General features: G+C 41.6%; 1 protein-coding gene across 1 annotated transcript; it reads left to right on the forward strand.

The window, feature by feature from the left end:
* The first annotated feature begins 4,605 nt into the window (after window positions 1–4,605).
* RAMAC (RNA guanine-7 methyltransferase activating subunit) lies at window positions 4,606–8,753 on the forward strand. Its single transcript, XM_073304049.1, has 3 exons — window positions 4,606–4,711; window positions 6,500–6,675; window positions 8,331–8,753. The coding sequence occupies exons 2-3, from the start codon at window positions 6,509–6,511 to the stop codon at window positions 8,521–8,523; spliced, it is 360 nt and encodes a 119-aa protein (XP_073160150.1). The 5' UTR covers window positions 4,606–4,711; window positions 6,500–6,508; the 3' UTR covers window positions 8,524–8,753.
* The last annotated feature ends 16,619 nt before the right edge of the window (window positions 8,754–25,372 follow it).

Genomic DNA, 25,372 nt, shown 5'->3' on the forward strand with positions numbered 1-25,372 from the left:
ACACCAAGCATCCATCCACATACATCCTCTATCTCTATTTTAATCACAATTGTTAATACAACAAAAGGGCGGGGAGTCTCTGGGTGCTGTTTCTGTTGTTACAGAGTATTGCTTTGAGTCTCTCTCTGTGTGAATTGCTTTGAGAACAGACTCTGTCTTAGAATGTACTAACGCAATTAGCAGCTTGAAAGTTTCACACCTAGAGGGAGAGAAACAGTACCAAAAACCAAGAGACCTCTTAATTAGTAATACCCTGGAATTTAGAATCATAGAATATCAGAGTTGGAAGGGACCTCAGGAGGTCATCTAGTCCAACCCCCTGCTCAAAGCAGGACCAGTCCCCAGTGTTTGCTCCAGATCCCTAAATGGCCCCCTCAAGGATTGAACTCACAACCCTGGGTTTAGCAGGCCAATGCTCAAACCACTGAGCTATCCCTCCCCCCCCAAACTATGGGGAATCAAACTCATTTGTGATTTTAATACGGAACTTCTTTAATATGATCCAACAGTAGTACAAGAATTAGAATTGCTGATTAGGTGAGGTTGATTGTAAAAAGAGAACACACAGGCTATTTAGAGACAACTACAGTGAAGAAGGCAGTAGCAGGAATGGAAAGAGAATTGCCAAGGGCCTGATACTGAAAACACTTTAGGGTCAGATTTTTAAAGGTATTTAGACACCTCAAGATGCACACAGATGCCTAGTTAGATTTGGAAAAGTGCCTAGGTATCTAACTTCCATTGAGTTAGGCACCTTCATGATTTTAAAAATGCCAGTCAACATGTATAGGCACCTAGATACCTTTAAAATATGGCCCTTAAACCTTGTCTATGTTCAGCTTGAGCATCAGTATCGTGTATTTATCGTGTTTCATATTCTCTGTGTGTATATAAAGTCTGCTGCAGTTTCCACGGTATGCATCCGATGAAGTGAGCTGTAGCTCACGAAAGCTCATGCTCAAATAAATTGGTTAGTCTCTAAGGTGCCACAAGTACTCCTTTTCTATTTATCTAAGGTATTTCTAAGGTGCCTGCTGCCACCTTGATCACATCTGCTATGTCCATTCTCATGGATTCTTGTAGCCTGAAGAACAAGACCACATGAAGCGCAGATTCAACCACAAATGCCCAACTACATACAACATAAAGTGTTAAAATATTGGTGCTATCCTGATCTATCCCATCATCTGTATGTTTCTCCTGTATGGAGATGGGTTAATCAGGGTTAGTTAGTACCCATTACACCTCTGGCATTTAGGGCAGTGATGAAGCTCCTCCACTCCTGTCTGTTTCTGGCAAGTTTTTCAATGGTTCCCCAACTGTGCCCCAAGTCTGTTGTTTTTAGGCAGCCTCGTTTTCGCTTGCCTTCAGGTGTCCATCTTATTGCTATTCCGGTGATGGAATCAGTTTCCTTCCAAAGCACATGGCCAATCCATCTCCAACGCCTCCTGGTAATGATGGTGTTCATATCTTCTTGGCTGCACTGTGTGAATAGATCTTGGTTTGAGATTGTTCTGGGCCAAAAGATAAGGAAGATTTTTCTGAGGCAGCTTCTATGGAATGAAGACAGTTTGGACATGTCATACTTGGTCAGTCTCCAGCATTCTGCACTATAAAGTACAGTTGAAAGTACGCATCTCTGATAAATCCTGAGTTTGGTTTTGGTGTTGTATTATTTCCAGTCTGTATTTAAACTCCTGAAGGTGTTCCTGGCTTTACTGATTTTGTTCCGGATGTCCTGGCTTGTTCCACCTTCCTGGCTGATGGTGCTGCCTAAGTATGTGAATGTTTCTACATTGGTGAGAACATGATCCTCTATCCCTACTGGTGATGGTGAGGCAATATTAAAGGTCTTGATATCTGTTTTACCGCGATTGATTTTCAGTCCAATTTGCTGGCTGAATATGTTAAGTCCAGTTGCTTTTTCTTGTATATGGTGTTGGGTATGTGATAGGAGAGCAAGATCATCTGTGAAGTCCATGTCTTCAAGTTAATCAGAGTGTCCTGGCCAAACTTAATTTGGGTATTTATATTCTGACTACAATATTAACAATTCCCCCAGTAATTTCATTTGGATTAGGTATTCTTTTCTTTCCCTCTGCTCTTATGCAGTTGCCATGTTTTACCCAGGAGGAGGCTATACTTCAGAGGCAGGCAAAGACTGTGATTCCAGTACCGGGCTTTGACTTTCACCCTGTGCAAACCTGCTAACTATACTCTGGCTGCATGTTATTCCATGCAGAATGTTGTCTCGATGCCCTGATCTTGCAGGGAGTTTCATGCAGGCAGACTTCAGTGCTCATACAGAGCCCCACTGAAGTCAATAGGGTCCACCCAAATAGGGCTTCTTGCAGGATGGGTCCATAGGCTATGACCCAAAAAAGCAGTAAGCACATGCCTAACTTTAAACATGTGAACGATTCCATTCACTTCAAAGGAACTACATACATATGTTCTCAAAATTAAGCATGCGCTTAAGTGTTTTGCTGGACTGGGATCGTCATTTGTAAACTGCTTTAGGATCCTATGTGATAAAAAGTTCTATATCAAGGTAAATCATTGCACTTTAATGAAAGCCCTCAATTACCACTGAACACCTTCTAAGGGCCTATAGGAAGAAAATAATCGCTTTGCTTTTTTGTTAAAGACCATCTTACAATTTTTCTACACAAAATGTCCTCTGTTTATACTTGTAGCTATAATATCCCTTGGTTCAAGTGAAAGATGTACAGAGAGGAAATAAAAGCCTCAGTGATTTCTGCCCATTTAAAAGGGCAGCCACTAGAGTAAGGATATAATCTTTCAGATTCAAATGAAAATTCATCTTGCTTAGAACCAGAGACCCCAGACTAAGATATCTGCAGTAGGCTATGTGGATCCTGGTCATCCATTTTATTCTGTGACTGAGAGCAAAATCCTTCTTTGGTGCATGCAGGACAGCAACATGTGATATTTCTGTTTACATCAAACCATGAACAGTTTTACTACTGATCTTTCTGGAGGATAGGAGGCAATATCATTGTCGCTGAAGACTTTTTAAAGTGCTATATGTTACTGTGAATTTTTGTGCTTTACTACTGTGTGTGAGCAATAAATAAAAGTGTCAAGTATAAGACTCTTGGGTGTATAAACTTATAAAAATCATTGCTTTTTTTCTAACTGGGTCCTAGAAAAAAAACCCCACACTTTATCATATGGAGCATGAGACGGGGAGGGGGGAGGAATCTGGACTCAAGAATTATGACTAATAATAAGCACTGAAAATGCTCTAAGAGTTAGTGTATTATAATGGTCAGAATGACGTGGAGAACAGTGAAACGGGCACAATTTCTTGTGTCTTACAGTCTCAATTAAATCACATGCTTAAAAGATGGGAGCAAAATCAGATCACTACATTGCAAACCCTTAGGGAAAGGAAACGATGATCATTATGGCAGTGACCTACTGTTGTACAGTCCAGTGTCAATTTATGGCAGTTCATAAACTAGTAATAATAACTTTACTTGAACTGCAGCTAGTCAATAAGAGAAGGCTTAACTTTCTGCCTGAAATATTTATGCATTTAGGACGCAATTCAGGAAGGTACTTAAGCAGGTGCCTAACTTTAAGTACATTGAAGTCAATGCAGCTACTCACAATGCTCAACTTTAGGTTGTTGTGCAAGTAACTTGCTAAAGCAGGGCCGTATACACAACACAAAGAAGAGACCCTTCTGTACTAACACAAAATTAGTCATAAAACAGGAATCACACTTCACACAATTTCAAAAACTTTTATATATAAAGCAGAGTTGAAAAATACTGGTATCTTCTTATGCATTACTTTTTGTTTAGAACATTGTTACTATTTTACAGAAGAGAAGCACACACACTAATGCTACACTGATGTAAGAAGCATACTGCATCCTACACTAAATAAAAGCCATACATTAAAATACAGAGGAGGTTACATGTACAGTACTCAGTGAGCTCGGACAGCGAAAACTACTTTTCCTGGAGTATGTAAAGTTGCTCACATCAGTTCTAGCCTTCTCATGCGGGAAACACACTTGGTTGAACGGGCATGAGAAATTCCACATCCTAGAGATCTAGAGGAAGAGTAAACAACTAAGGAGTTCTGTGTCTTTAAGAAAGATTTATCCTGGGAGGTAAAGCACAGCAGAGGCAGATGCTGATCTAGCTTAGGTGCCCTGACTGAATAATAATCAAGACCTCGAATGGCAAAGAAAGTCTTTAGCAACTGCAAACACTTATGCCCGTCAGTAACTCCATGCACGTTAGCACCGCGCCACCTCTCTCTCCCACTCACCTGCACAGGTGTTTGCAGACTAAGGACGCTAGGAACTAGAGACGGGGCTTGGGCTGTGTCCCGAACCAGGGGCCTTTTAACCTTCCTTGAACGACCTACGCTTCTGTGCACACCTTGCTAGGGGCACATCGCGCGCTGGCGCGGGGCGCAGAGGCCCAGCCCCGGGAGAACATTGCTCTGCCCAGCCTCGCGCCCCCGTTTGGCCCGGCCCAGCCCCTGAGCCCGGCGCTCCTCAGGGGTCACAGCCTCCCCCGCCCCGCCCTGCCGCGCTTCTGCGGCGCCCCCTCCCCCCAAGGCGGCGGCGGCGGCGGAAGCTGGAAGCTGAGGGGGCGAGGCCCGGGCCCGGAAGAGGAAGGGCTTGAGCTGCGGGAAGGCTTTGGACTGTGGCTGCTGCGGGTTCTGGGTGAGGGGGGGGACGCTGTGCGAGGGGGAGGAGGCTTGGGGTGGGGGGGATATGCGGCGTCTATGGGGGCTGTGGAAGGGCGGGAGGCTGTGTCTATGGGGACTGGATGGGGGAGGGGGCTGTGGAAGGGCGGGGGGATATGTGTGGCGTTGGAGGGGGTGTCTGTGGGGACTGGAGGGGGCGGGGGCTGTGGAAGGGCGGGGGGATATGTGTGGCGTTGGAGGGGGTGTCTGTGGGGACTGGAGGAGGCCGGGCCTGTGTCTGTGGGGACTGGAGGGGGCGGGGGCTGTGGAAGGGCGGGGGGATATGTGTGGCGTTGGAGGGGGTGTCTGTGGGGACTGGAGGGGGCGGGGGCTGTGGAAGGGCGGGGGGATATGTGTGGCGTTGGAGGGGGTGTCTGTGGGGACTGGAGGAGGCCGGGCCTGTGTCTATGGGGACTGGAGGGGGCGGGGGCTGTGGAAGGGCGGGGGGATATGTGTGGCGTTGGAGGGGGTGTCTGTGGGGACTGGAGGGGGCTGTGGAAGGGCGGGAGGATATGATGATTTAATGATATTTAATGATGATATTGATGATTTAACTGGGAATTGGTCCTGCTTCGAGCAGGGGGTTGGACTAGATGACCTTCTGGGGTCCCTTCCAACCCTGAGATTCTATGATTCTATGATATGTGTGGCGTTGGAGGGGGTGTCTGTGGGGACTGGAGGAGGCCGGGCCTGTGTCCGGGACTGGAAGGGGCGGGGGGCTGTGGAAGGGCGCGGGGAACGGTGTCTATCGGGGCTGTGGACTGTGTGTGGAGTTGGAGGGGCTGTGTCTGTGGGGACTGTAGGGGTCGGGGGCTGTGTCTGGGATTGGAGGGGGTGGGGGGCTGTGTGTGGGGACGGAGGGGCTGTGTCTATGGGGACTGGAGAGGTGGTGGCGGGGGGCCTCTGTGTGTGGCTGGAGGGGGGTGTCTACCAGTGCCCAAAGCTCTACTGTTAGTTTATATGCCCTGTGCATTGCTGTCTGTCTCTCAGCTTGACTCCTGTCCTCCCCCCCTTCCCCCCACCTAAAACAAATCTCCCTTGCTGTAGGCAGGTCACACACTGATGCCTTTCCACCAATTGTTCCCAAGTGGCCCTCAGAGGGAAATGTGAGGCCTTTATTTGACTGATTGTAATACAGCCCAGGTCAGAAGTGACCTAAACATAATTGCTTATAATAGCTGTCTCTGTTAGCAAAAAGAAAAGGAGTACTTGTGGCACCTTAGAGACTAAGGTGCCACAAGTATGCATCCGATGAAGTGAGCTGTAGCTCACGAAAGCTTATGCTCAAATAAATTGGTTAGTCTCTAAGGTGCCACAAGTACTCCTTTTCTTTTTGCGAATACAGACTAACACGGCTGTTACTCTGAAACCTGTCTCTGTTACGTGTCTGAGGTGTAATAAGTTGATGGTTTCAGTTCAGTTTCTAGTAGACAGGTGTCTCTCAGAAACCTCCCGTTACATTTTGACTATCTGGTGGCAATCCCACTGTAGGTGTCAAAGATTGTAAACACATGGAGACAGGAGTACTTTTTCTGTTTTAGAAGTGGTCCAGTACAAAGTTGAGGCAGTGAAAGGAAATTAGTTAGTACTTACCTGAATCTTCATTTACAGAATAGTTAAGACAGTATCAGGATTGTCAGTCCAATACGTAACTAATAATTTAAAATGTAACACTTCATTACCTCAATTTTCACTAAGTGGATTTAGTAGCTGTCCTTTTCATGTCTTTTTTTTAAGCTACTGCAACTGTATTTTATGCTAATAGTATTTCAGAATGACTTCCTCGCTCGAAGTTCCTCTGAATTATGAAGAGATGTTTTCTCATCGATTCACATCAGGAGATGAGGAATATCAAGAGTATTTAAAACACCCAGCAGATCCACCTCCTCTAGTAGAAGAATGGAAAAACAGATCTGGTGGTAACCAAAGAAATAGAGATCGGTACTGATTTTTTAAATCTTTGTTAGTTTCACAAACACATATTGATGTCAGAGCTAGCACTCTAAAATGTTTGTCGGCTTTAGAATAAATAGAAGTAGGTTTGCTGTATGCTCCCCATTATTTGGTAGGTTTCTTGATTTGAAAGAAATTCACCTCTCTCCAGGGTAAAAGACAGGATTTCTCTAAATTAATACTGACTGTTTTTTCATTTGATAGAAGAGTATGAAGCAAACTGCTATTCTCTAAAGAATGAGCTGGAACCACTTAAATCATTGCCCTTGGGGCCCACTGCTGCTCGGCCATGAACTGATTTTTTTTTTTAAAGGGGAAAGATCAGAGGTTTGTCTGCTAAACCACAAACAGCTTGTCTTTGGAAGCATAACTGTCAACAGAAAACTGACTCTGCCAAGTAGCAGAGTGACATGATGACTCTTTTAATGTACAACTAGCAAAAAATATAATTTGCAACCCAGATAACATTTGACATATTGTGACTAGGCTAGATTGCATTTCTTTTGTCTATTTGTAAGGACCATAGAATATATCTCCCCCTCACAAGTGCACTGGAAGATCATATTATATGCCTACCAAAACTGTTTTGAATTATATTGTTTTTCTCTAGGCTGGGAGTGTTGCTCCCTTAATCTTGGATACGGACACTTGATTTTTGGAACTGAAAAAAGGAATATGCCTGCATTTCATGCCCAAGCAATTTTTTTTTCCTTTTAGTATTGCTGGGACTGGATTTCATATTAAGTTACTTAGGCTCCAGGCCTGCAAACACTTAGACACACAACTAGAATTTTCTCATATGCATAAAGTTAAGAAGGTGTGTAAGTGCTTTCTGGGTTGGGGCTTTGTTCTTCTAAAAATAAACAATTCCAACATTTTCATCATTCTACAAACTTGTCAGTAACTTCACACTTAAGTTGTAAATTACAATTTACCAACAATGACTGTTGAGGAAGTTGTTCTTTAAAAATCTGTTTTACGAATTTATTATGTGAATTTTTAAGCTAAAGTTTAGGTTTCAGAGTAGCAGCCATGTTAGTCTACATCTGCAAAAAGAAAAGGAGGACTTGTGGCACCTTAAAGACTAACAAATTTATTTGAGCATAAGCTTTCATGAGCTACAGCTCACTTCATCGGATGCATGCAGTGGAAAATACAGTGGGGAGATTTTATATACACAGAGAACAGTGTGTATGGTAACACCCATTGTTTCATTTTTTCTGTGTATATAAAATCTCCCCACTGTATTTTCCACTGCATGCATCGGATGAAGTAAGCTGTAGCTCACGAAAGCTTATGCTCAAATAAATGTTAGTCTCTAAGCTAAATTTTAGTAATTCATTCCTTTTATTTCATTTTGAATGGTTTGTGCAAAGGCTGAAATTTTTTCCCTTGTAAGACAGCCAGTAGTTTGTTGCGTAGCAGTAAGTAGTTGACCTACCTTGGGTCCGAGAACAGATTTGAATAATCACATCTTTGACATGTATTTTGCCCTAAAAAAGGATTAGTGGTTGTTTGTGTGTTTAAATAACTGGAGCCAGATTTTAGGAGTACACTAAAATAGTTTGTTTGTGAAAGAGTTCAAAACCTTCCCTCTTTAAAATCTCAGAGCTGGTGTTTATACAAATTTCTTTTTATTACAGGTTTCAAGATGGCAGGCAGTTTAGAGGCAGAGGTGACAGGCACGACTGGCAAGGTGGTAATAGATCTAATCAGTGGCCAGGAAGAAGCTGGGGTAACAGCTACCAACAGCACAGACAAGGACAGTCTTACTACCCCCAATATGAATATGGCTACAACTCCTACAATCCAAGGCCTCATTACGGCCGTTATTAATATGATATTTTGCTGTTAAGTATCCACTAAAACCATTTAACTTGAATGCCAGATTTTGGGTTTTGTTTTGCTCAATTTTCTTGTATTTTCTATGTAACTCTAGGTAATGGATATTGGTTTTAGAGAGCCTGTTGATGTCATTTTTGTAATGCAAATTAACACAGGTGTGACCTTTGTTGTGAGTAATAAAATTCTATAAACAATCTCTAGTGAGCCCACAGATAACATGATTAAGTTTCTCCCTCCAATTCTTTTTTGCTAGGTGCATATTAGAACATTGTTTTCCCCCACCCTGTCCCTGACATTATCCCACTATATTATAGCTAGAAAAAAATCAGTAGTTCAGGGAAACAGAAGTTTGCTTTGTCTCTGAAGCACATTCAGTGACTATGCATACATGCCAGGGTGTTCTTGAAATTCTGATGCAAATTGTGTCCCTTGCTTGCGAGGAGTGTTGCTTATTGTGGTCATCCATAATGGAAGAAAAGCATGCAATCTGGGTGGGATTTGTTTTTGAACTACTATTCCTACTGAGCTAGCTGAGGCTGCTGGAGTTCATGAAAGTTCAAGAAAGACATTGCTGTCTGTGTTTTAACTAATCATAGAATATCAGGGTTGTAGAAACCTCAGGAGGTCATCCAGTCCAACCCCCTGGTCAAAGCAGGACCAATCCCCAAATAAATCATTCCAGCCAGGGCTTTGTCAAGCCTGACCTTAAAACCTTCTAAGGAAGGAGATTCCACCACCTTCCTAGGTAACACATTTTAGTGTTTCACCACCCTCGTAGTGAAAAAGTTTTTCCTAATATCCAACCTAAACCTCCTCCACTGCAACTTGAGACCATTACTCCTCGTTCTGTCATCTGCTACCACTGAGAACAGTCTAGATCCATCCTCTTTGGAACCCCCTTTCAGGTAGTTGAAAGCAGCTGTCAAATCCCTCCTCATTTTTCTCTTCCTCAGACTAAACAATCCCAGTTCCCTCAGCCTCTCCTCATAAGTCATGTGTTCCAGACCCCTAATCATTTTTGTTGCCCTTCGCTGGACTCTCTCCAATTTATCCACATCCTTCTTGTAGTGTGGGGCCCAAAACTGGACACAGTACTCCAGATGAGGCTGGATGACTCACCAATGTCGAATAGAGAGGAACGATCACATCCCTTGATCTGCTGGCAATGCCCCTTCTTATAGAGCCCAAAATGCCATTGGCCTTCTTGGCAACAGCAGCACACTGTTGACTCATATCCAGCTTCTCATCCACTGTAACTCCTAGGTCCTTTTCTGCAGAACTGCTGCCTAGCCATTCGGTCCCAAGTCTGTAGCGGTGCATGGGATTCTTCCATCCTAAGTGCAGGACTCTGCACTTGTCCTTCTTGAACCTCCTCAGATTTCTTTTGGCCCAATCCTCTAATTTGTCTAGGTCCTCCTATCCCTACCCTTCAGCGTATCTGCCTCTCCTCCCAGTTTAGTGTCATCTGCAAACTTGCTGAGGGTGCAATCCACACCATCCTCCAGATCATTAATGAAGATATTGAACAAAACCAGCCCGAATACCGACCCTTGGGGCACGCTGCTTGATACTGACTGCCAACTAGACATGGAGCCATTGATCACTACCCGTTGAGCCCGACGATCTAGCCAGCTTTCTATCTACCTTATAGTCCATTCATCCAGCCCATACTTCTTTAACTTGCTGGCAAGAATACTGTGGGAGACTGTGTCAAAAGCTTTGCTAAAGTCAAGGAACAACATGTCCACTGCTTTCCCTTCATCCACAGAGCCAGTTATCTCGTCACAGAAGGCAATTAGATTAGTCAGGCATGACTTGCCCTTGGTGAATCCATGCTGACTGTTCCTGATCTCTTTCCTCTAAGTGCTTCAGAATTGATTCTTTGAGGATCTACTCCATGATTTTTCCAGGGTCTGAGGTGAGGCTGACTGGCCTGTAGTTCCCCGGATCCCCCTCCTTCCCTTTTTTAAAGATGGGCACTACATTAGCCTTTTTCCAGTCATCCGGGACCTCCCCCACTCACCATGAGTTTTCAAAGATAATTGCCAATGGCTCTGCAAGCACATCCGGCAACTCCTTTAGCACTCTCGGATGCAGCGCATCCGGCCCCATGGACTTGTGCTCGTCCAGCTTTTCTAAACCACTGCTTTCTTCACAGAGGGCTGGTCGCCTTCTCCCTATGCTGTGCTGCCCAGTGCAGCAGTGCAGCAGTCTGGGAGCTGACCTTGTTCGTGAAGACAGAGGCAACAAAAGCATTGAGTACATTAGCTTTTTCCACATCCTCTGTTACTAGATTGCCTCCCTCATTCAGTAACGGGCCCACACTTTCCTTGACTTTCTTCTTGTTGCTAACATACCTGAAGAAACCTTTCTTGTTACTCTTAACATCTCTTGCTAGCTGCAACTCCAGGTGTGATTTGGCCTTCCTGATTTCACTCCTGCATGCCCGAGCAATATCTTTATACTCTTCCCTGGTTATTTGTCCAATCTTCCACTTCTTGTAAGCTTCTTTTTTGTGTTTAGGATCAGCAAGGATTTCACTGTTAAGCCAAGCTGGTCGCCTGCCATATTTACTATTCTTTCTATAGGTTTGTCCCTGTAACCTCAGTAAGAATTCTTGAAAATACAGCCAGCTGTCCTGGACTCCTTTCCCCTTCATGTTATTCTCCCAGGGGATCCTGCCCATCAGTTCCCTGAGGTTGTCAAAGTCTGTTTTTCTGAAGTCCAGGGTCCGTATTCTGCTGCTCTCCTTTCTTCCCTGTGTCAGGATCCTGTGACCAAAAAAGCAAAGCAGAGGAAGAATTGTAAAAGATGTGAAGTAAGACTCTTATACAAGATGTATTTCTCCCTGCTGAATGCATGGCTTAAATTTGTAGCCTGTTTTCCCCGGTCTTTTTTTAAAGCGCTACTACATTCCTGTAATATTCTTTTGTTTGACAGCTCTTCTTACAGCACCCTGAGGGACAAAATTCATGGACCTAAAAATCCAGTTCCATTTCAACCTTTGTTATAGATTAGGACATTTTCTTCAAAAGCATCCTAAGATGTGAAATGAAATAACTCGGGTTGTTTGCTTGTTCCAATAGATCATTACTAAACTATTTTTACTTGCACTTAGAAGTGACACGTGAAGAATGAGTTTACATCTTTTTAAAATAAACTCACTAGGTACACAATTCTCTTCGGGAGTCCTGTTTCCCTCAGTGCCAGCTATAGGTTTGTGATGGCTATTTTAATTTTTTTCTTTATAGGAAATACTTATGTGATTCTTAGCACTCTTATGTCTGTTCTTGGTAGTTTTCTTTTATGATTGTATATAGTCTTTTGCATGAGAAAAAAGCAAATACAATACATAGAAGTATGCTTATTAAACCTTTTAATTTTTTATGAATTGAGCTCTTGTATTTGCTGAAAGAAATGGATTATAACAACAAAATAAACACATTATTGAAGATTTAGGAACTGTTGTGAATAATATTTATGAAACCTGCTCTTAGAATGCTGTTATGTTGTAACACTGGCATTTTAGGTTGACAACTACACAAGAAGTGACATTTACTGATAAATGTTTCATATTGGGCAGCTGTTCACTGAAAGGAATGGTCTACACAACTAAGGCAGACTTACTGTTAAGAGGATAAGACATAATTGATTATAAGTCTGGAGTGTTAATCCATTACCTTACCCTCTATTATAATAGGGTCACAGCCCTTCAGTTTTCCTGATAAGCACATGTGTGTTAGGAGAAGAGGGCATTTCCTTTTGTTAACATTTTGTTGAGCTATTCTGCAGAGTACAAATCCAGCCAGACCCCTCTACTATAATACCAAGATACGCTGCCATGTAACTACATCATGATATTCAGTAACAGGAAACAAAATATTAATGCATCTTGATTATAACGAAGAAATGCATAATTCATATTAGCAGAAAAGTCATGCTTTTCAAATTCTTTATATTTTAAAAGTAATTTTATTTTTGGTCTCTGTATTTTATAAACATGAGCTGGGGGTGGTTTTTATATAATCTGGGGTGGAAAGAAGCTCAAATGTCTAGCCACTTACCTTGCAAGCGTTTATTTTTATTTATATTTTATTCCTCTGTCTTTTTCCTTGTGATAGCTTCTGGTTCAAATTTATAGTCTAGTCCCCATAATAATTAGTTTGAGTTTGTTTCTGCTTGTTTAAGTTCTGTAGCATCCAATTTATGAACAGGGCTGAGGTGTAAAATAAAAGTATTTCAGAGGGTAAAATTCACCCATATGTGGCCTCCACAAAATCCTTCTCAACACTAAAGCATCACAGCTCCCAGTGGAGCAGTTGTATGGGAAAGGGGCAGGGGCAGGGAAAATAAGTGGAACAACCTTGCTCTCTGCATGCTGCAGTTAAGGTCTCAGCATTGGTCCTGGAGATCAACAGCCATACCATAGGATTCACAGTTATGCAGACTCATCTCCTGCAAGATGCTTGACATCCAGAACTCCAAGTCAATGGGAACTAAGATGCCCCTCATCTGGCAGGACCAGGCCCACATAGTGCAAGTTATGCAGAGGAAGCAAGAGTGGGCCAGGCTACTCTTCCATTTCATAGCTTGGAATGGCGTGTCCAGGGGGAGACTCTGCAGCCTGAGTGGAGGGAGTGGATTTTGCTTTGTCTGTTTGTCTGAGGCCCATCCACTTTATTAGATAGATTTATCCAATTTCACTCATAGCGAATAAAAAAATTGGGTAGGGAAAACTAGATAGCTATGACCCAGTTGTAGGTGTAATTAGCTTAACCTTTTATTATTATTATTTTATTTTAGTGGAAGTCTGTTTTGATTTTAAAAGATTAGTAAGCCTTTTAGTAACAATTTTAAGCCAGTAGTTATTTGGTTGAAAAGTGTTTTAATAAACCCTTTCACTGGATTCAGGTGCCAGTTACTTTTTTTTCTTTACCATTTATAGAATGGTTCTGCCAATAATCCCTATGCACATGAACAGCCAGGCTGTAAATATGTTTAAATATTTCAAACTTGACTCAGTGTGTCACACCAGCTAAGACCTCAGGCCAAACAGCCTCATTGGGGGTAAATGGATGTTCTGATACTTACCACATTTAGGTTGTGTCCAGTGATCAGGTTGTCAATATAGAATGCTCTGAAGAACTGATAGTGCTTTACATCTTCAAACTGTTATACAAACAGTTAACCCCTTACAATATTCCCTATTAACTAGGTAGGTAGGTAGGTAGCTGCTATTACCCTATTTTATAAATGGGGAAACAGTCAAAGAGACTTGGTTAAAATCTCACAGTAAACCACTGGCTGAGCTCAGGAGTTCCTGGGCATAGGACTGAGATCCAAGCCTCTAGATCCTGCTGTCTCTTTGTTCTTGTTTTTACAGGTCTGAATAGTGTTATTTGTATAACTTGCTTCAGCATTAAAGCTCTTGCTGTGTTTCAGAAGTCAGGGTAGAGAGTAAATGTCTGTGTGCTTTGAAAAGCTTCTGTAGAATAATAGTAGTGCTGAAACTCAATTTTGTGCATGAATAAAACATTTCAGAACAAATACAGGCCAGCCTCAACTGAACCGAAATATAATTGGGCCGCATCTAGGCCTTCGCATCTTGAGATTAGTTTATTGGCAGCAGGGCCCCTAACATGAGTGAACGTTTGTGACAGAATGCAGTCTCTCATTTCAGGTTTCAGAGTAACAGCCGTGTTAGTCTGTATTCGCAAAAAGAAAAGGAGTACTTGTGGCACCTTAGAGACTAACCAATTTATTTGAGCATAAGCTTTCGTGAGCTACAGCTCACTTCATCGGATGCATACTGTGGAAAGTGTAGAAGGTCTTTTTATACACACAAAGCATGAAAAAATACCTCCCCCCACCCCACTCTCCTCCTGGTAATAGCTTATCTAAAGTGATCACTCTCCTTACAATGTGTATGATAATCAAGGTGGGCCATTTCCAGCACAAATCCAGGGTTTAACAAGAAGGTCTGGGGTGGGGGTAGGCGAAAACAAGGGGAAATAGGTTACCTTGCATAATGACTTAGCCACTCCCAGTCTCTATTCAAGCCTAAGTTAATTGTATCCAATTTGCAAATGAATTCCAATTCAACAGTTTCTCGCTGGAGTCTGGATTTGAAGTTTTTTTGTTGTAATATCGCAACTTTCATGTCTGTAATTGCGTGACCAGAGAGATTGAAGTGTTCTCCGACTGGTTTATGAATGTTATAATTCTTGACATCTGATTTGTGTCCATTTATTCTTTTACGTAGAGACTGTCCAATTTGACCAATGTACATGGCAGAAGGGCATTGCTGACACATGATGGCATATATCACATTGGAGGATGTACAGGTGAACGAGCCTCTGATAGTGTGGCTGATGTTATTAGGCCCTGTGATGGTGTCCCCTGAATAGATATGTGGGCACAGTTGGCAACGGGCTTTGTTGCAAGGATAGGTTCCTGGGTTAGTGGTTCTGTTGTGTGGTATGTGGTTGCTGGTGATTATTTGCTTCAGGTTGGGGGGCTGTCTGTAGGCAAGGACTGGCCTGTCTCCCAAGATTTGTGAGAGTGTTGGGTCATCCTTCAGGATAGGTTGTAGATCCTTAATAATGCGTTGGAGGGGTTTTAGTTGGGGGCTGAAGGTGATGGCTAGCAGAATTCTGTTATTTTCTTTGTTAGGCCTGTCCCGTAGTAGGTGACTTCTGGGAACTCTTCTGGCTCTGTCAATCTGTTTCTTCACTTCCGCAGGTGGGTATTGTAGTTGTAAGAATGCTTGATAGAGATCTTGTAGGTGTTTGTCTCTGTCTGAGGGGTTGGAGCAAATGTGGTTGTATCACAGAGCTTGGCTGTAAACGAGCTATTACCAGCAGGAGAGTGGGTTTGTGTGTGGGGAGGGGGGAGTGGCGTGAGAAAACGTGGATTTGTGCTGGAAATGGCCCAACTTGATTATCATACACATTGTAAGGAGAGTGATCACTTTAGATAAGCTATTACCAGCAGGAGAGTGGGGTGGGGGGAGGTATTTTTTCATGCTTTGTGTGTATAAAAAATCTTCTACACTTTCCACAGTATGCATCTGATGAAGTGAGCTGTAGCTCATGAAAGCTTATGCTCAAATAAATTGGTTAGTCTCTAAGGTGCCACAAGTACTCCAGTCTCTCATTGTTTTCTTTCTCTATCACATTAGATACATCTAAGAAGTTTGCATTGTGACACGAGCATTTCTTCCCCCTCTGCTTAGGTTATGTTACTGCAGATGAACTCGGGACTGGCATTTTTTAATATGTCTGGCAACTTCAGATCCTAAAGATAAACAGTGATAATTAGTGTTTGTATAACACATTGCCTTAACTATGCTATAGGGTAAACCTGAGATACCAAAAATAAAGAAAAAGCAAACACTTATATGTAAATGTATATGTTTAGTGCAAATGACCTAATGCCATATTATACTCAAGAATTTAGACACAATAGGCTGGACGTTCAAACTATGGCTCCTACAGCAGTTGAATCATAGAATATCAAGAGGTTGGAGGGAACCTCAGGAGGTCATCTGGTCCAACCCCCTGCTCAAAGCAGGACCAATCCCCAATATTTGCCCCAGATCCCTAAATGGCCCCCTCAAGGATGGAACTCACAACCCTGGGTTTAGCAGGCAAATGCTCAAACCACTGAGCTATCCCTCCTCTGGAATGCAGTAATTGGAAAATATTTATTCTCCAAAATACTGGAGAACCGCCATGGTGCCCTATTATAGGTGCTGTGAGAACTATAACATTGACTTCTCCATTTTTTGTATGTTTCAGTTGTTGACAGTAATATTAAAGATGAAACATGCCTTCAAAGCTCTTCCAAGCTGGAAGAAACTGAAAGGCAAGAGAAGGCTTGTAGATGTAGAGTTTCCATTGTGCTTTGAAAGCTAGAATTATACAAGTGTTCTTTGATATTTAGCTTCTGTTGCTTTTATATTCTTTGGATTAATTCTGCAAGTGGCTGTGGTAATATGCAGACATGCCTGGGAAGTTTAGCTAGAAGTTGACGTACTTTTAAGGGACACTTTAGCAAAGATTTCAGATATGGATGCTGGAAGTCATTTTTGTTCCCCTCATAGTTTCTATGTAAGGATACACTTCAACTCCTAGTCCACAAAAATGTATTTGAATTTTACACTGGAATCGTTAGTTTGCTGATTAAGTGTTCCCTTGTCAGTGTGTTTATTGGTTAGCTTACTATCCAGAAAATTTTACTCTCTTTCATTGGACTGGTTGGGGGAGGAGGACTATTTGTTTATATAAAGTTGAAGTTAATTTAAGATAAATTGTGCTGCTTTTCTAGTTCTTTAATAAAGAAAAGGGATTCCCTGGATGTTTTTAAAGGCTCTTCAAAAATATTCTAAGTCCCAGATAAAATGAATTTTCATCTAAAATATCCCTATAAGCCAGCGTGCAAGTACTGATCTACAAATAGCTGTTTCCTGGCTACTCACAGACAGAAGGCTTTTAGTCTTCGTGAAAAAGTTGCAATGCTACTTCTAGGAATAAGTAAAGGAAATTCTCTTGTGAATGAAATCCTTAATTTGTGTTATTCTTCACAGTGAGAAGTTGGGTGATGCCTATGCAGTTTAGAATTTGCATAATGAAATTGACAACAACACCAAAATTACCTTCATTGTGGAAAAACAGAATAAAGAGTTTATGAAAATTAATTTGATTGGCCAATAGACAAATGAACACCTAGTTCTTGTATTCAGAGGTGTAGCTGAAATTAAGCAGTATGTAAGTCAGCCCACCACTATCATCATTAGCACTGTTACAGTTCTAACTATGCAGCTACAATGGATAATAACTTAATGTTCCTTGGTGATCAAGAAAATATGCTATATCCTGCCCTCATGTCCGTTTTAAAGCAGAGAGCTGCATAACCCCCTGTTTAAATGATGTATATCCGTTATTCTGCCAGTCACCAAATAAGAAAGATTATTGGGCAGATTAGGTGTCCTTCAGAGTGCCTAGGAAATATGCAGCCTGATCCAGGACACAGGCACATAAATCCAAGAGATCAAAACAAGGTCCACTGCCTCTGAAACTGTCACTATTATCATGGCAACTTTAGTACAAGGATGCATAATGGTCTTTTTCCTCTCAAGAGGATTATTTTTTCATTATGCCTTGCAGACCTGAATTTATTTTAATATTTACCATAGAATAAAAACCATGCCAGAGCATTGACTCTTGGTTGTCAGTACTCATTTTGTTCCACTTAATGCAGATGCCAAAAATGCTATTTTTATACAACTGATCCTTTGACTTCTGTTCTATTAAATGCAAATTTACTAAAAAGGATGGTGAAAATTGTTCAAACACATTTGCCTTTTGTCTGCTCATAGCACAAACTAGTATAAACCAGTATTTTCTCTGTCTGGTAACATTTGGTTTTATAGTCCTCTTTTGGAAGAGGAATATAAATTTTATGCTTTGTTTTCCTTAAAGTACAGTTTGTTAATTTTGTTTTAATAATTCAGCTACATGACATTTTTCTAAAATAGTCTCCTTTCATTTTTCATAATTTGCCTAAATAATCCCAAACTTTCTTCACTAATTAAAATAAAAGATGACATAGTATTTCAGCACGTACTCTTGTTCATCATAATATGAGAAAGATAAGCTAATTATTTAAATAAAGTGAAATTAAAAAATTAAAGTAACTGCTGAGTAATTTCATAGAGAAACCCAAAGAATAAAATCTAAAGATTAAAAAAAGACTTGTAACAAAACAAGTAAGGGGATACGGGTGGGAAAGGAGAGAGAGGATTTCAATTAAAATACAATGCAAGATAGACTACTAATTAGGATATTAATCTCTTTCAAAACATCTTGTCAACTACATATACAGCAAGACTTAAGATTTAAATTAGTGTTCTGTTTGGATAAGGATTAATACAAGACATTCAAACAAATATACTATATGATTTGTTTATATAAAGTGGAACATCACCCTCCAAATGTTGAAGTGTACAACAAATATTAGAGCTGGTTAGAAAAATTGATATTTTTCTCATAGAAAGTTTAGAGTTTTAATTTGAAAAGTTAATGTTTTGTTTTGTGTTTCGCTGACAATCTACTTTTTTTTTTAATTATTAAAAGTCCAAATTTTCTGCAGAAAGCAGACACTTTCTGTGAAAACTTGTTTAATTAAAAAAAAAATTCAGCCAGCCCATATAAATATATAAAACACCTATTTTACAGGTTAAAATATTTAATATAACATTTCCCCGCCTATTTTTAAAGAGTCCTTTATTAGGGGAAAATGAAGCCATTGAACCAAAATAAGCTTGCCTGTCCAGGTTTTAGAAAGCGTTTTCAGGATGCATTTGGTAAACATGAATTTATCTTTAAGTATTCATCATTTTATAGCTACTACCTGATTTCTTTTCAATTTGGCTTGATTTATAGAGCTCATAGATACCTAAAAATTAAGTTAAGTCTGAAGAATATTGTTTCAGTAGGTTTAAGGGCATGCCTATTTAAATTCAGCAACTGGAAACCTTTGGGTGTTTAAATCTGCACTGGGGGCTGCAGCTAAACTGCTCTAAGAGGCTTAACCTTGAACTGCTATCAAGGGCAAATCATATTTCTCCCACCTTGTGGTTGCAGAGGGTACTCCCTGCAATGGAATTATGGTAGTTTTGTTTAGGGGTCATGGCACTCAACTGGGTTTGGGAGACCCAGGGTCTAGTCCTTGCTCTGACCAGTTTGGAGTAGGGATTTGAACCTGGCTCACCTACATCCCACTGGGCTATAGAAACAGTGGAGCTGTTCCACTTTTTATAAAAAGTCATTGGGCCAGAGAGAAAAAGAGAGACTGACTCTATAGGCCAGCAGTTAGGGCACTAGCCTACCATGAGGAAGACTCAGGTTCAAGCCCCTGTTCCAAATCAGGTAGAGCATGGCCTAGAGCTTGAGTGTTTCCCAGCTCAGGGGAGTGCCCTAGTCACTGAGCTATTGGCTATTCTGGACAGAGATGCATTTGCTCTGTCATCCATATCCTGGACCTGAGAGACATCCAGCCAAAGTTTCAGTACTGTGGAGATAAACAGGCATTTTAAAGTTCATGCAAGTGCTTTGTTCTTCCTGCATGATATGCAGCCCAGCTAAGTGAGAATTTTGGGGGCGGAAGGACAGGAAAAAGTCCCGTGGCCATTTCTTCTGGCACCCTGAGCCCTTCAAGAGAGTGCAGTGTCGGAAACTGGGTTAGTGTCCATCAAGTGACTTTACTGCCACGCCACAGCCTGTGGGAGGAAGGAGAGATTACTTTCCGCTTCACTGACTCCAAGGAAATCCCTAACCTGCAGCCCATCTCTGCACTGAGGGCAGGATTTGGGCCTAAAGACTTTGGAGCAGTTAAGCAGGGAGCTTTTTGTTTGACTTGCAGAGTTAACAAGGCCTTACATAAGGGTGGATGGGCACAGGGGATGGATAGACAAATAGCTACAGATGACAGAATTTAAAAGCTCTCCAGTCTGAATAGGTTCAATTGAAAGACTCTCCATAAATTTCACTAGCAGAGCTTGAGAGCTCTGCAAGCAAAATAATTAGAATGTGACCTATTTACCCCTTTAAAAAAATAGGGGAATTAATGCACCAAACTTGTCAGTGCAACATTATTGCTGGGAATGAGGGAGGCCACTAATGATGTAACGAATGCTTAGCTTAACCCTGCCTCCCTTTTGTACATGCTTTAAAATATATCGGGCTAATTTAAAACTCTAAAAAGAAGACTTCATAACACTACAAGTTATCCCTATTGTATAAAAGGCTCAGACAGAAAGAATGATAATGTGGTAAAAGCACTGGACTGGGGAATCTAGGTTTATTCCCAGTTCAGCCACAGAGTTTCTGTATGACCTTGGTCAGGTCACGTAATGCCTTTTTGTCTCAGCTTCCCGTAAGTAAAATGTTAATAATCCTTCTTTTTTCCCACCCTTTGTCTGTCTTCTCTAGTTGGACTGTCAGTTCTTTGGGACAGCGACTGTCAAAGGTACATGTACAGAGCCTACTACAATTGGTCTCAAATACTAATTAGGGCCTTTAGGCTCCACCATAATACCAGGAGGAAAATTTTGGGGGGAAAATTGCTACTCTATATTTCTTATCTCCTACCTGAATGCAAAACAATGATTTGATCTAAATGCAGTCTGTCTTACACAATAGTACAGCATGTAACTTACAGCATGTGCATGGCAGATAAGGGCTTGTGCCTCTATGATTCTGTAGCCAGTGAATTTATTGCCGAATGCACCACTTCCTGCAGAACTGTGCCACTGAACTAGGCTTTCATTAAAAAATAACTGTGCAAATAACTTAAAAATCCAGAGAGTAAATCAGTGCAGGGCTGTCTTCAGGCATCTGCAGACAGCTTAAACAGTAGCTGAGAGGCTGGAATGGACACACTGGTGGTTAACTGAAAACTAAAGCTAGGGGTTTGTGTCAACATTGACTATATTTCACTGCTGGTCATTTTAGCAGAAACATCGTAGTAGTGTGAATATCCCAGAAACTGAAATTGTCTCCCCAGGTGCCAGAAGTCCTGAACTGCCAAACCTCTGCCTTAGCTTCTCCTCTTCATTCCCTCCAATGAAGAGGCGAAGGCATAGTGGCTACTCGGATTCAATTCAGCATTGTCAATACAAACAAGTGTGGCATAATACAGACTGAAAATGTGACTGGCATAAACAAACTGACATTAATAGCAATGGAAATAACAAAGCTTATTGAATCGATGCTACTATTCATTTAAAATTTATATGATGCTGCTGCAAACTCTACAGTCCTTGCCACTGAGTTTAGCTCCAACTTGTTGCAGAGTTCACGAGGCCTTGACTATAATATATATAACTTCCTGCCTGTATTGCATTATTATGACAATTTTAGGTAATTAGATGCAAAAAAGCATGCTAACGCAACATGTTAAGTTTGCACAGTTAAGCACTCAGGTGTCGCAGTGTGAAAATTAAGACTGACCCTTGGCAAGTAGAGGGAAGAGTTAATCTGGTGGGTGAGGGAAGAATTGTTTAGAGAAGAGGGGAGGGAAATGAAAAACAGGAGACGAGAAGGGGAGAGAGTAGGGTGATGGAGATCCAGCGCAGCAGAAAAACTGCCTCTTGCCAGAAAGAGAAAAAGCCCTGCCTCTGGGAGAGTCTATTGCAAGGTCAAAGATGTGTCAGGAGCAGTGGGGACCGTGGAATCATCTGACTGAATGTAAAATACAAATTTGTTTAAAAGCCAGATATGAGAATTGGAAGAGAGAGGGATGGCATCATAGTGCCTTGGCATGAAAACCCTTCCAGATTGCATCTATTTTTCATGAATGCTCTGGGGGAGATTCCTAGACTTCTCACCTGTTCCCACTGTGACTTGGGATTCAAAACCATCCACAAATTCAGCTGCTCTTTGGCACATCTCCACCTTCATCTCTCTCTCACCTCATACACACACACATACACAGCATATGTCAGTGACACAGGATAAAGCTAAGGTTGTTCAAATGACCTTAAATGCCCATTTCCATATTTGCAGACCCTACACATTTTCAAAGGCAGTAGCCTGTGAATATTCCTGGGGCTTCATAGCTATGTGAATCTCCCAGTACATGCCCCAGGGAGTCTGCTGGAGACCAAGCAGGGCTCCTAGTGTTTGTATAAACACTGCAGTTAATAACTAGAAAAAGTTCACAAAAAAGGAAACTTCAAACAAGCTGATATTTTGTATTCATGTGTCCCAAATTATGTCTCAAGGTCTCCAGAACATTTCTAATCTGGAGTAAAATCCAGCCTGTAACTTTCAGGTGCCTTCATTTAGTTTGGCAAAGGTAGTGCAGGAATTTTTTTTTCCATTTAAAAAAAGCTTATATTCGAAAGCTTGCCGGACACACAGAGAGAGACTACACACAGAGAGTAACTTCTAGTCAGTGATGGACTGGGCTAATTGGCTCACTCACTAACAGAAAATTTAAGTCAGTTTAAAGATGTGACTTTAAAACAATTTAGTTCAACCTGCAAAAGGCTGAGTGTAGGCTATTATTTTGGTTTAAACCAAATTTCTCATGTCCTCCAGTGGATTTCACTTTTTTAAAAATTAGGTTTACTTCCTTGCAGTTAAAAATTACTGGTGTTCTAACCCCTGCAGCAGACTGATTTGGAGTGAAAAGGCATTTTCGTAGTTCTGGGTTTTTTTCTCCCAGTGTACAGGGGCCACAATATGACACAGAATTGTCTTCTTTCAGAGTAGCAGCTGTGTTAGTTGTCTTCTGTCTGACTGCTCCTCCCAGAGGAAAGTAGGAAGGCTGCCTCCTTAACACATCATATTCACTGCTTTATAAATACAGAATAGTTTTTATTTGCTGCAGCTGGGTCCAGTCTTCCCCTTTGCATTCTCTGCAATAAAATAAATCTCTGAAGTAAAGTACTGCTTGCATCTCACGTTGGCTCTATTGCAGATCTCCTCAGACAGGGAAGAAGGAGGTGTTCATAGGTTCTTGCAGTTGTATAGCACTAAATCTAAAGTTGCTGGACACAGCACTAAAAAGAAAATAAAAAAATTGAAGCGACAGAAGCTTGAAGCTACTGAAGCCTAAAGAAAAAAAATTCTGCCTAAAATTTTCCTCTGTCTTTTTAATGTTCTTAAGCACCTTAGTTTTATGAGCCTAAAGGTGTTTGTTTAAAGTCAAACGAAAATGGCTGAAGAAAATACCACTACTATATCAATGAGATTTGTCTGAATTCACATTGGTGGCAGCTGAGAAGCCATCTGTTTCTAATGTTCCCATCACAATGGTGTCTGTGTGTTAAGAAAACCCAGAGTGGTCTAAGTAACCCAGAAGTGGCCAATTTACCTTCACTATGCTCTCCATTACTGCAGGAACATTGTGCTCATGTTCTCAACTATTTGTTTCCTCACTACACAGTCTCGGTTTCTTCAGTCTTTCCTCAGAGGGAAGGCTCTTCATGCCTCTTATTTTTGTTGCCAGTGTCAGCAACATAGAATTAGAAAGAGTCCAAAGTGCAGAATTTTATTATTTTAATTCTGATGATGGGTTAAATTGCTACATGACATTTTTCAGGAAGGCTAGAACTTAAATATATACTACTGAAGCCAATCAGTCCAATGCGGCCAGTAGTTTCTAAATGAACATTACAATGCACAAGATTACAACAGGCTCTCGAGCAGTGGTTCCCAAACTTGTTCCACCATTTGTGCAGGGAAAGCCCCTGGTGAGCCGGGCCGGTTTGTTTATCTGCCGTGTCCCCAGGTTCAGCTTATCTCGGCTCCCAGTGGCCATGGTTCGCTGCTCCAGGCCAATGGCAGCTGCTGGAAGCGGCGGCCAGTACGTCCCTCGGTGAACCGCAGCCACTGGGAGCCACAATCAGCCAAACCTGCAGACATGGCAGGTAAACAAACCAGCCCAGCCCACCAGCGGTGGAACAAGTTTGGGAACCACTGCTCTAGATCCATCACCCTTGCCTGGCTTCCAGGCTCCGCTGAGATTGTCCCACCCCCAACTTCATCATGAAGCTGTAGGACTACATACAACCAGGCTGGCTGCCTGCCTGCGTTGTTCGACCATCTCCCAATATTGTCAGCCCTTCAGCAAACCACTTTATCACACTGTCAGGCTACCTTGTCCCGCCATTCACTCTGGGCAGCTTGGAATGTAAGCTTAAGAGCGTTATTGAAGGGAAAATGGCCTGGCTCATTGCGCAAGGCTACAAGTAATAGCAGCATCTTGCAAAACATATGTTCAAGGCTTTCACATAGTTTATCAGTCTTGGGTCCAGGCAAAACAATTTCCACTCCATCCATATGGAATCTTGTGTGTATTTCATAGAATAGCTGCATCACAGAGTTGGGGAGTGCCATGCGGGCACTGCCCTCTTACTCAGACCAGTGATGGCGTTGCTCACCTGTCTGATGCTGATGGCTGGGAGGCAGCCCTGTTGACTGAAGAATTATGTAATGGGGCCAATTATCTGCGAGATGAAGCTAAATGCAGAATTCCAATGCAATACGGGCAACTCCTTAGATTTTAAGTTTATGGTCTAGAAAAACATTTTAATAGAATGCTGTTTATTTTTATGATTTTAATGAAAGAAATTATACTTCATTTTCTGTCCTTGACTTACAACACTAGGAAGCTGAAACTGGGTATTACATCACCTGTATTACAGCCTGAACACTGGTAAGTGCTAGAATGGGGTTAAATGAATAAATTACTTTTAAATTCCTCTCCATTGGTCCACTGCCATGAAACTCAACTGTCAAAAATTGAAGAGGAGGGGAACTAAAACCCAGCAATATTTAGAAAACCAAACCTCTACACCACATGTTTGGAGGAGCCATTATAATGGGCATTTTTAATGAATAGAGGTAACCTCCAGGGAACCCTGAAGCATGGGCTTTAAAAAATATTTGGGCTTTAAATAATATTTGTTTTGATCAACAGTCTTTTCTCCTTAGGAAGTGTATTAATGGGCAACGAAAAAAATGGAAGGAAACTAAAATAGCATTTTTCATGTTGGCCATGAGGCTGCACTTTAACTGTGCAGTGCAAGACATGTGCAACATTTATAACATGCTGCTGTCCTATGGAGACCGTTTCAGTTGAGCATTACAGGATCAGGTATCCATATTTTCGTTCTTATAAGAAGTCTTGCTCATGGATGGAGGCGGGAAGCATTTCACTACACGTTCTGTAGAACAAGGGCCTGATCTAGGCTATACAATACGGATGGCCTGTGGTCCACTCAAGATAGGCCCCATAGGATGATGCTAGCTTTGAAATAGGCTGAACT

This window comes from Lepidochelys kempii, chromosome 10 (assembly GCF_965140265.1).
Source record: "Lepidochelys kempii isolate rLepKem1 chromosome 10, rLepKem1.hap2, whole genome shotgun sequence".
Taxonomy (NCBI): domain Eukaryota; kingdom Metazoa; phylum Chordata; order Testudines; family Cheloniidae; genus Lepidochelys; species Lepidochelys kempii.

Bases quoted from the DNA above. Each gene is read 5' to 3' on its own strand.
- RAMAC (XM_073304049.1), top strand. From the start codon at position 6,509: ATGACTTCCTCGCTCGAAGTTCCTCTGAATTATGAAGAGATGTTTTCT. The intron at 6,676-8,330 runs GTACTGATTTTT...TTTTTATTACAG, and splicing joins AACCAAAGAAATAGAGATCG to GTTTCAAGATGGCAGGCAGT.